Source organism: Mesoplodon mirus (genome assembly GCF_964341445.2).
Source record: "Mesoplodon mirus genome assembly, chromosome: 16".
NCBI lineage: Eukaryota > Metazoa > Chordata > Mammalia > Artiodactyla > Ziphiidae > Mesoplodon > Mesoplodon mirus.
In genome coordinates, this window is record NC_138992.1 from 60,884,594 (window position 1) to 60,896,750 (window position 12,157).

The 12,157-nt window shown below is 41.5% G+C and overlaps 1 protein-coding gene across 1 annotated transcript in view; it reads right to left on the reverse strand.

Annotated features, from left to right (window-relative positions):
• Positions 1–8,141, reverse strand: part of LY96 (lymphocyte antigen 96) — a 32,517-nt gene extending 24,376 nt beyond the window's left edge. The window contains exon 1 of the mRNA XM_082601869.1: positions 7,935–8,141. Coding sequence (XP_082457995.1) covers positions 7,935–8,046 — 112 coding nt within the window. The 5' untranslated portion in view covers positions 8,047–8,141. The remainder of the gene's footprint in view (positions 1–7,934) is intronic.
• Between the last annotated feature and the right edge of the window lie 4,016 nt (positions 8,142–12,157).

Consider the following 12,157-nt stretch of genomic DNA (forward strand, 5'->3'; position numbering starts at 1 on the left):
TGGATGTTCACAAACATTTGATGCAGACATGTTTATTCCTGTGTGGATTATGACCAAAGGAAAACCCGCCCAATTTGCAATAATATGGATGAAACCTGAGGTCACTGTGCTAAGTGAAATTAGTCAGACAAAGAAAAACAGGGAATTACCTGGCTGTCCAGTGGTTAGAACTCCGAGCTCTCACTGCTGAGGGCCTGGGTTGGGGAACTAAAATCCTATCAGCTGTGTGGTACAGCCAAAAAAAAAAAAAAAAAGATAAATACTGTATGACTTCACTTATATGTGGAATCTAAAAAACAAACACACTCAAAAGACAAAGAATAAACTCACAGACCCAGAGGCTGCTAGAGGTAGGGCATGGAAGATCGGAGAAATGAGTGAAGTGGGTCAAAAGGTACAAACTTCCAGTTATAAAATAAATAAGTCATGGGGAAGTAATGTACAGCATGGTGACTATGGTTAATAATACTGTTTTACATATTTGAAAGTGGATCTTAAAAGTTATCACCAAAAGAAGAAAAAAATTGTAACTATGTGAGGTGATGGATGCTAACTAGCTTTATCGTGGTGATCACTTCACAATATAGACAAATATCGAATCACGTTGTATACCTGAAACTAATATAATGTGATATATCAATTATATCTCAAGTAAAAAAATGCTCAAAGGTGACTAAATAAATAAATATTGTGCATCTATTTACTGAATTAATATATAGTCATGAACATGAATTTTTAGGATATTTAATGTTATAGACATTTATGGTATACTATCAAGTTTAAAAAATGCTGGTTACCCAACAGTATATACAATATGGTTCTACTCTGACTGTTTTCAACATATATCATTATATATTTAAAAGAATATTTACCAAAATATCAGAATGCTCATAGTGGTTAACTCTTAACTGTGATAGGCTTATGGTGCCTTCTTTTCTTTTTTTTTTCACCTGTATTTTTGAAGGTTTGCATAATTAATATACTTATGAACTTTCTTACCATGAAAGGTTGACACGGTATTGAAACGTGGGCACTTTCATATGCATTACCGAGCACCGTGCAACGTGTTCTTCTTTCTCAGTGATAAGCTTGTAGAAGACCCTCAGAGCAAGGCAACCAAGACTCTGGAGCAAAGCCGGGAACAAGTTAAAAGCAGTGAATCACCAGGGCCATGTTGTATGTCATAAGGGCAATTCTCTATTTTCAGTTAAGTTTCCCACATGTCTGAAGTTGGTCTGATTATGAGGAAACCATTGACAAGTCAATGCAATCAGACAAATGTTCAGAATACCCCTACGGGTGCTCAGTGTTAAGCCAGCACTAGAGCAAGGCAGAGTGGGGTAGGGTGGAGTGAGGGGAGAGAATAGAAGTGTAACCTTAATCTTTATGTCAGGAAGCCTAAGATCTTCCTAGGAAGACAAGACCACCATACATTAAAAAAATTAGATGTAAGGATCAAAAGATCACATAACAGTACATAGCATGTGATTTTTAATTTATTTGCAAAGGTTTGGGAACTAACAGAAAATAGCTTTATTACTTTAAAGTCACCATGTTTATGGTAAAATTCTACATTTGGTTTATTAAATACCAAAGAAAGTAGTGGCCAGGTTCAGCAAAAGCACAGTACAAGAGCCTCCAGTTTCCCCTGCAACCACAAACGTCAGCACTGCGGATCCATCATAGCACTTTCTCCCACTGAGCTCTGCCTCAGAATCCTTCTTAACCCAACAGTCCAGGCAACTGCAGTTGGCACAGGAAATGAAACCAGTGCCACCCTGAGTGTTGCTATTAAGTACTATTGGAGATCAAGGGAGGAAGCATTAGCTGGAGTTGAACCATCACAGCACTTCATTTTACCTCTTCAACAGAATTTCCATTACATAAATATGCAGTCCCTTCTGACAGGAATGCCCTGTCCTCATCGGTCTAGAAACTCCTTGCCTGCCTTCAAAATGTATTCAAATATCAACAATGCTGTTAAGCCTTCCTTGACTCCTCCACACACCCCCAGCCCGACAGCCACAAACACACTATCATTCACAGTACTTGATCATCCTTCAATGGTCATTTAAAATGTTTACTACAATTATTTGCTTGCATGTCAGTCTTCTTCATAAAAATAGCACAAGCCTTGAGGGCAGGAAGCATGTCTCATTCATTTCTCGTGTCTCTTGCGTACAGCACACTGTAGATAATAAATGTGTGTTTATTCACTTCTGCTTAGCACCAAATATTGCTCTAGGCACTAGAGAAACAATGAACAAGACAGGCAAGGGCCCGGCTCTTGATAAATGTACACTCTAGTAAAGAAATCAAACAGGGCTGTGAGAGAAAGACTGAGTGTATGGTGGGGACGGAGGAGTTGGGGGTGGCAATGGGTAGAGATACCTCAACTACAGTATCCAGTAAGTGAGTGACAGAAAGCAACCAACCCTGTGCACATTGTAATCAGGAGTACAGACTCATAGGTGACAATGACTTTGACATGTTCAAGCAATAAGAACAAACACACACGCATATATACACAAAGACCATTACATGAGATACATATAATAGACAAAGTCACAGAGACAGAGAGTAGAGGTTACCAGGGACTAGGGGGGAGGAAGAAATGGGGAGTTATTGTTTAATGGGTACAGGGTCTCTGTTTGGGCTGATGAAAAATTCCGAAAATGGATAATGGTGATAGTTGCAAAGTGATGTGAATGTACTTAATATCATTGAATTGTACACTTAAAAATCATGAAAAGGGTAAATTTTATGCTTGTTATATTGGTAATACAAACAATAACTGTAATAATAATATAGGTCAGTGTAAATGGAAAATAATGAGGGAGGGTGGGAATCATGGGAGTCATAGGAATCAGACAGGTAGGCAAGGGCCACCTTGAGGGGTCTTGGACGCCTTGGTACAAAGTTGGGATTTCACTTTAATTGTAGTGAAAAGCCACTGGGGGGCTTTAAGCAACTGAAATAACATTATATAACATATTTACATTTTTAAAAGATCTCTCTGGTCTCTATGCTAAGAACTGATTGTATGGAGGCAAGAATTAAAGTGGAGAAAGGACAATTTAAGAGGATGTTGCAGAGGCCAGAGAAGAGACGAAGGTGACATGAGTGGTGAGCAAAGGACAGTGAAAAGTAGTTGGCTTTAACTATTTACAATAGCCAAGACATGGAAGCAACCTAAATGTCCATCGACAGAGGAATAGATAAACAAGATGTGGAATATACAATGGAATATTACTTGGCCATAAAAAAGAATGAAATAGGGCTTCCCTGGTGGCACAGTGGTTGAGAGTCTGCCTGCCGATGCAGGGGACACGTGTTCGTGCCCCAGTCCGGGAAGATCCCACGGAGTGGCTGGGCCCGTATGCCATGGCCGCTGAGCCTGCGCATCCGGAGCCTATGCTCCGCAACAGGAGAGGCCACAACAGTGAGAGGCCCGCGTACCGCAAAAAAAAAAAAAAAAGAATGAAATAATGCCATTTGTGGCAACATGGATGGACCTAGATATTATCATACTAAGTGAAGTAAGTCAGACAGAGAAAGACAAATACCATATGATATCACTTATATGTGGAATCTAAAAAAATGATACAAAGGAACTTATTTACAAAACAGAAACAGACTCACAGACATAGAAAACAAACTTATGGTTACCAAAGGGGAAAGTTAGGGAGGAGGGATAAATTAGGAGTTTGGGATTAACATATACACACTACTATATATAAAATAGATAATCAACAGGACCTACTGTATAGCACAGGGGACTCTACTTAATATTCTGTAATAACCTACATGGGAAAAGAATCTGAAAAAGAATGGATATTTGTAGATGTATAACTGAATCACTTTGCTGTACACTTGAAACTAATACAACATTGTAAATCAACTATACTCCAATATAAAGTAAAAATTAAATTAAAAAAAAAAGTAGTTGGGGAATTCCCTGGCGGTCCAGTGGTTCAGACTTGGTGCTTTCACTGTGATGGCCTAGGCTCAATCCCTAGTCAGGGAACTAAGATCCCACAAGCCACACAGTGTGGCCAGAAAAAAAAAAAAAAAAAAGTAGTTGGCTTTAGAATATATTCTGGGGATATTAAAAACAGAATCATCAATAAATTCAATGTGAAAAATAAGGGAGATAATTAAGGATACCCCTGGTTTGGGGGTAAGGAATTAGGTGGATGATGAGATAGGGAAGATTTATGAAGAAACAGATTTGGAAAGGAGTATAAGAGTCCTAGCTCCAAATGGCTCTTAGACTTCCTAGTGGCCATGTTGAGTTTGTAGAATAAACAAATGAATCCTGGTGATATGTATAGTTAGCCCTCCTACTACACATAAATAAGACAAAAGCCAGAAGTTCCTTGAAGATACCAGCTACATCTTAACATAACCTTTGCATTCTCAGTATTCCTCAGAATAATGAAACCTAATGCCTATTAAAGACGTATTAAACTGAATTAAATTCAACTGACTTGACTAGGCTCTGTATGGGAGGTAGGACTTTTGATGGACCTCAGAGGTTTCCATGAAACAGAAAGAGGGATACGAATATTTCAGGTTAGAGAATAGTACACATATATATCAACACAAGTATAAATAAAGGCCAGTAAAGAGGCTGGCCTGCTTGGAGTTGGGGGGACACTCCAGATGCCAAGATACACTCACTTAGCTGAGAGGACCATGCTGGAATACTTCCAGAACCGGACCCCTCCTCATCGCCTCCAATGCTCCCCCTCTGGTCCGAGTCACCATTCTCTCACTCACCTGGATTATTGCAACAGCTTCCCAACAGGTTGCCGGCTTCAACCTTTGCCGCCTTACAGCTTATTATCAACCCAGGAGCCAGACCAGGCTTTACTCATAGTAAAAGATAAAGTCGCTCCCTGACCTACATGGCCCTCACCCTCTCCCCATTCCCTTCCATGTCATCTTCTGCTACTTCCCCCACACTCATCCCATCGCAGCCACACTGGCCTCCTTGCTATCCCTCCATCACCAGCCATGTTCCCACCTCAAGGCCATTGTTCCTGCTCTTCCCGCCACCCCTTCCGCTGGATATGGGCGTGGCTCACTCCCTCAACTATTCCTGTCCTTGCTAAAGGAACCTTCTCAGTAAGGCCTTCCTTGCCTGTCCTAATTTAAAATGCAACCCCCATCCCCATCTCTGTACTCTCTATCCCCTCCCCTGCTTTATTTTTCTCTCACGACAATCACCACCATGTGACATGCTGAATATTTCACTGATCAAAACTCCAGGAGGGCCGTGACTTTTGTCTTGTTGTTCACTGCTAGATGATATCCTCAGTGTCTAGAACAGGCACGTGCCAGATGCTCAGTAAATATTGGTTTAATTAAATAATCCATTAATTCCGTGAGTTTCAGGACTATCCATAGCCAAAAAACGGTTAGAGCTGAGTCTAACAACTCTAGGTTACAGGACGGTGTGTGTCCAGGGCTCTGTGGACTGACTCAGACAGCCACATTTCCTGCCTTTTCCAAAGGTGGAGGATAAAACAGTCAATTCTTGCCATTTCTGTATGTTATGCGCTGAACTGTGTTCTCCTTAAATTCATATGTTGAAGTTCTAACCCCCAGTACCCCAGAATGTAACTGTCTTTGGAGACAGGGCCTTTAAGAGGTGACTAAGTTAAAATGAGGTCACATGGGTAGGCCCTAATGCAATACCGTTGGTGTCTTAGGAGATTTAGACACACAGGGAGTCACCAGGAATGAGTGCATACAGAGAAAAAGCCATTTGAAGACATGGCAAGAAGACAGCCATCTGCAAGCCAAGGAGAGAGGCCTCAGAAGGAAACCAAACCAACTAACCCTTGATCTTGGATTTCCTGGCTCCAGAACTGTGAGAAATAAATTTCTGCTGTTTAAGCCACCCAGTCTGTGATGTTTTTTACGGCAGCCCTAGCAAACAGGTATACCGTGTATGCCCAGTAGCTTGGCCAAATGGGAATCATCCTCACAGGAAGGACTGAATTGTCCGTCACCAACTTCCTGACAATAATCCCTAGAGGCATCAGTGCTTCCCACAAATGACGCATTTCCATCTCAGCCAGGATGGATTCTCTAAGGCAGGGAAAGGTTGACGTGGCAGGGGCAGGGCAGAGGGGCATGGCAGCAAGCAGGGTCTCGCTTAGCTGTATATCCCACCTGCTCTCCACGGTCTCTATATCCGTGGGGCAGCACGAAAGGACCACAGAATTTCTCAGCATTGGAGAGAAACAGATAAAATCTCTCCTCAAAAATCAAATCAGAAGACAAATTGAGTTAGTGTTACTAGAAGATTAAAAGCTAAATAATAATATGAAGTGTTATATAAATAAAGGCCATAGGAAATACAGCACAGAGAAGGTGGCATAATCAATGCATGAAGCAGAAGCGCCAAAGGAGAGGTGACAAGGGGGCCGAGTGCACTGAAGAGGGCCTGGAACAGGGCAGTGTAAACTGACCTTGCGGGGTGGGGAATTTTCAGGGAATTCAGCACAATCACAAACAGAAAAAAAAGCCACCAGACTGAGACTAGTCAGACACTTAGGTCTTGTTCTCACATCTGGCAATTACCCTAATTCCCCAGAAGTAACTTTATATTAATATTTGCCAGAATGTATTTGCAGGATTGTAAACACACACTCAAAAAATAAAACAAAATAAAACTGAAAATTGGGGGATTAAATAGGGTTTTTTTGTTTTTGTTTTTTTTGCGGTACGCAGGCCTCTCACTGTTGTGGCCTCTCCCGTTGCGGAGCACAGGCTCCGGACGTGCAGGCTCAGCAGCCATGGCTCACGGGCCCAGCTGCTCCGTGGCATGTGGGATCCTCCTGGACCGGGGCACAAACCCGCGTCCCCTGCATCGGCAGGCAGACTCTCAACCACTGCATCACCAGGGAAACCCCTTAAATAGGTTTCTTTATTGCAGAACTTCTCAGAACTCAAAGTACATTTGTAAATCTCCCCCAAATGATTAGACGGTAAGTCCTTTTTTCCCATGAGGATTTCAGCTAGCAAGTATTTTCGGGAGCATCCCCTTAAACCTTCCTGATATCACTAGTGGGTAGAAAAGGTCAACCAACCTATAGTGAGCAACACAACGCAAAGCACCAAACCAAAACAGTAGTCAAGCCCCGAAGCTGTGCTTTCAGACCAGCAGATATTTGTAGAGAAAGAGGGAAAACTAAACAAAACAAGATAAAACAACAGTGATCCAACCAGTAAATAGCATTAGAGTGTAGCTGATTCTTTTTTTTAAGTAATCAATATTATTGTTTCTATGTGGCTCTGTGCTAAAAATTTTACCTCGAAAACAATCCTTGTAAAATGGGTTCGAAAATCACTTTCACTTTACAGATAAAAAAGCTGAGGCACAGAGAGGCTAAGACTTTGCTCAAGGTCACACAGTAACTGACAGAATCAGCCTTACATCCAATTAGGGAGGTAATTTCAAGAGCCTTCAAAAACCACAGCCGGAAACACAGAGCACCGTTGAAAAAAAAAATCACGGCCTGGAGCTATAATCAATTCCAAGCAGCATTTAGGACTGTTCTACCTTCTCAGGAAGACCTGGTCAGTCTTGGGGCTGAGGCAAAATCTCAGAAGCAGAGAGTTCTGCCCAAACTGGGAAGAATCTGAAACTGGGTTCAAGGTAGAGATAGCTGACCACAGGAAAGGACAGAAGCACTTGGAGGTCAAGTACAACACAGTTCAGAGACCTGTGAGGCCCGTGACGGATCGAGAAAATCCACCCAGGGCAGGAACCAGACATCACTTTTGCTGTCAGCAGCCTCCCCAGCAGCCGGAACATACGGTCATTTCCTGCGTCCCGCGACAGCAGAAAAAGGTTCCTGTGAAAACTTGCCCTTGGAACAGTTGACATTATGAGTACCTGCTTTTGCTCTCGTACTTACCACAGTAGGAGTACCAAACACTTGTGTCAGAGGAGTTGCAGACCCAGCGTTTCTCTTCAGGTTCAGTAAATGTGGAAGAAAACAGGGCGGAAAAAAGCATAAATGGGAACATGATTCAGTATCTTCAAAACTTTAAAAATGCAAAGACAATCAGTAACTAATCATCAGACTCTTCCTTTTTAATAAGTAGAAAAAATTTAACTTAGTCATCAGTCACATGATTTCTGAGTTCCTATCCAACTGTTTCCTCTTTTGAATGTGTGTGTGTGTGTGTGTGTGTGTGTGTGTGTGTTTAATATCTGAGCACTTGCTGCAAGAGGAAAGGAAAATGATTCAGAATGTACTCTTTGTGAACACGTAATACAAATGAGAGCACAGAGCTTTAAAAACAAAACCAGGTATTTTCCAATCAATAGTAAAAAAAACAGCCTGTAGGTCTTCTTTAGAAGATCAAAAGACTAGCACTCTTTATCCCTCTGCATTGCTATTCTCTCTCCCACAAGTTCTTTTTTTTTTTTTTTAAACCCTAAGCACCCCCTCCTATTCCTTCTTTCTTTATTTATGGCCATGCCACTGGGCTTGGAAGCGTGGAGTCCTAACCACTAGACCGCCAGGGAATTCCCTCCCACAAGTTCTTTATACAACAATTCTCATGGGCAGAAAGCAGAACCTAAAGCTCTGCACTGAACAGGCTCACGCAAAGTGTTTCTGCTCGGCAACAGGTTCAGCCAGAGGGTAGAGTCCGGCTGGATGAGACCCCAGACACAGGACATTAGTTGTACTTCTGCATGGTGGGCGGGGGGTCTCACCAGGCTTGAGAATGCACTCACTTTAGCAAACTACAGGTCCAGGGAATACCTTACAATGGTCATTATTTTGTGTGTGGAATGTATTTCATTCCAAAACTCTCACTTTGTTCTAGAAAAACAGCCACCCCTTTAGATGCTTTGCTACCTGAAATTCTTTAAAGGACATGGTCTGGGATTAGTAGCCCAAAATTGGCATGGAGTTGGGGCCTTAAAAACCTACAAGTTTAGAGGAAAATAATCATATTTGTAAAAGGTTTTACTAAAGAACTGTACTACTTTCCCATTTTTTTAAAGGTAAATATCCATGGGGTGGGGCGTAGTCTGGGGAAATGGGGAGTTGCTCAATGGGTATTGTTTCAGGTTGGCAAGGTGAAAAAGTTCTAGAGATCTGTTGCACAGCAATGTGAATACAGTTAACACTAATGAACTGTACACTTAAAATTGGTTAAGATGGAGAATTCCTTGGAGGTCCAGCGGTTAGGAATCCATGCTTCCACTGCAGGGCACATGGGTTTGATCCCTGGTCAGGGAACTAAGATCCCACAAGCTGCCCAGCACAGCCAAAAAAAAAAATTGGGGTTAAGATGCTAAATTTTATGTTATATGTATTTTATATATTTTTTAAGTGGGGGGAAAAAAGAGGACAAATCCATGAATGCTTTTAGTAGTCTCAAAATACCATTTCCCACTAAAAGGAACAAATACTCTAGAGAAATTACTGTTTCCAGGTCTGAGGCAGAAAAGGTTCAAGATGAACCTAAAACACCTTGTCATATTAGACACCCAATTTGATGACAGTCCCATTGACCAAGGATGGGTTTCCTATTGCTGCTGTAACAAATAACCACAAACTTAGTGCCTTAAAAACAATACAAATGGGGAATTCCCTGGCGGTCCGGTGGTTAGGACTCTGAATTTTCACTGCCAAGGGCCCAGGTTCGATCCCTGGTTGGGGAACTAAGATCCCACAAGCCATGCTATGCGGAAAACATACACACACACACACGCACAATACAAATGAATTCTCTTACAGTTCTGGAGGTCAGAAGTCCGAAATCAGTTTCAATGGGCTAAAAGCAAGGAGTCAGCATACCTAGTTCTTCTGGAGACTCCAGGGGAAGACTCTGTTTACTTGCCTTTTTCAGTTTGAGAGCTGCAATCCTTCCATTCCTCCAACTTCAAAGTTCAGCACTGTCATCTCTGCTTCCATCGTCACATCGCCTCTCCCCTGATATCCTGCCTCCCTGTTATAAGGGCCCTGTGATTACACTGGAACCTTTTGGATAATCCATGATAATCTCCCCAACTCAAGATCCACCTATAAAATCCCTTTTGCCATTTAACGTAACATTCACAGCTTCCAGACATGAACATTCAGCCTACCTGTAGACTATTACGATCATTAATAAGATAGTAACTGCAATGAATTGAAATACATCAAATATATTCAAATTAATCAGCTCATAATAATTTTTTTAAAGTCTAATCAGCAGATGATGCTAGGAAACCAACTCTATTTTGAAAACTGATAAAGGGAAAGAATCAAGCATTTATCCTGACTTTTCTATAGAAAATGAACTACTGGTAACCAATAGTACAGACAGGCAAGTTTCCCTTGCCTTCTCATACTCTTTTCTCTACTTTTAGAAGTATTTCAGCTAATATATGAAAAAGGAATGATAGAATATAACCATTTTGCAACACCTAATGAATTAGTAAACTTGGGCACTGAGCATTAGTAGTTGCTAACGTCACAGAGAGACAGAAAGACATTGTATTCTTCTTGATGGATGAACATGGTGGTAGCCAACCTCCAAGATGGCTCCCAATGCTCCTTACTTCTTGGTATGCAAATCCTTGTGTAGCCCCCTCCAACAATGTATAAGGGTGACTGTGTAACTAAGAAAATATTGCACAATGATAACGTGCAACTTCCAAAGTGGATCATAAAAGACATTTTGCCCTCTACCTTGCTCTCCTGGATCAATTGCTCTGGGGGAAACAAGTAGCTCTAAAGAGAGATCCATGTGGTAAGAAACCGAGGCGTCCTCCCCAAAGGCCAGCACCAATTTGTCAGTCATGTGAGTGAGCCACCTTGGAAGCAGTTCCTCCTGCCCCAGCCCAGCCTTCAAATGACAGGAGCACCGGCTGGTATCTTGACTGTAACCCCTTGAGACAACCTGAGCCACACCCCCTCAACTAAGCCATTCCCAAATACCTGACCAACAGACACTATGCAATATCATAAACGTCTGTTGATGTTTTAAACCTCTAAGTTTTAGGGGCAATTTGTTATGCAGCAATAGAAAAATAATACAAACAACATCAGCTATGAATCGGTCTTGTCCAAAATAATCAAACCTCAACCTGATGAAGCCTCAATTTATAGCAAACACAGTAGACAGACAAACATGTTAAACTACACCTTGGGGATATAATCAGAAAATCTAGACCATGAAAACATATATAGGACAAAAAACTCAGTTTCTTCAACAGATGATTTGCAAGGGGCGGGGGGTGGCGGGGGAAACAAAGTGAAAGAGGGAATTCCCTGGCAATCCAGTGGTCAAGGTTCCGTGCTTCTGCTGCCGGGGGCCAGGTTTGATCCCTGGTTGGGGAACTAAGATCTCACATGCCATGTGGCAGGGCCTAAAAAAACAAAATCAGAGTGAAAAATATAGAAGGGCCCATAGATTAGAAGTCTTAAAAGACACTTACAAAATAGGTGTGAATAAGGTGGGAACTTTAATTAGATCTTAATCCAAACAAAATGGGGGAAAAATTATGAAACAATTGGAAATTTGAGTAGACTGGATATTTGATAACACTGGGGTCAAAGGCAGCTTAGGTATTATGATGGTATTGTTAGTTTTTTAAGTCTTTATCTTGTAGAGTTACAAAATTAAATATTTAAGAAAGAAATCTTACGATGTCTGGGATTTGGTTCCAAATAAACATAGACGGCAAGTGGTCTAGATGAAACAATGAATCTGGATGATGAATCACTTTTTCTGAAAAAATCAGAATACAATTTTAACGAATGTGTCCAAGCTAAGGCTGGCATTCATACCTAATGACCGTTTTGTTACTTTTGCTTCCAAAAGCTGAAGTCTTTCGGTATGATGTAATCTACGTTGAGGAAAAGGATTACATCTTATCGTCAAAGGGTACACTATCTGATATAACCCAGAGGCCCAATGGGATCACCCTGCCTTTTGGGACTCAAATAAAACGGACTCAATATCCTTCCCATAGGTAGAGGGAGACTCACCACCTTCTTAATCTTGCCAAGATTACTCTGCCTGGGGAGAGGGTAGTAAAGTGGCATGGAAGGACGCGCGTGTATTTCTTACCTTGGCCTGAGCTGTTTCTGCGGACTTATTTCAGTGATGAATCATTATGGTATCCTACGCA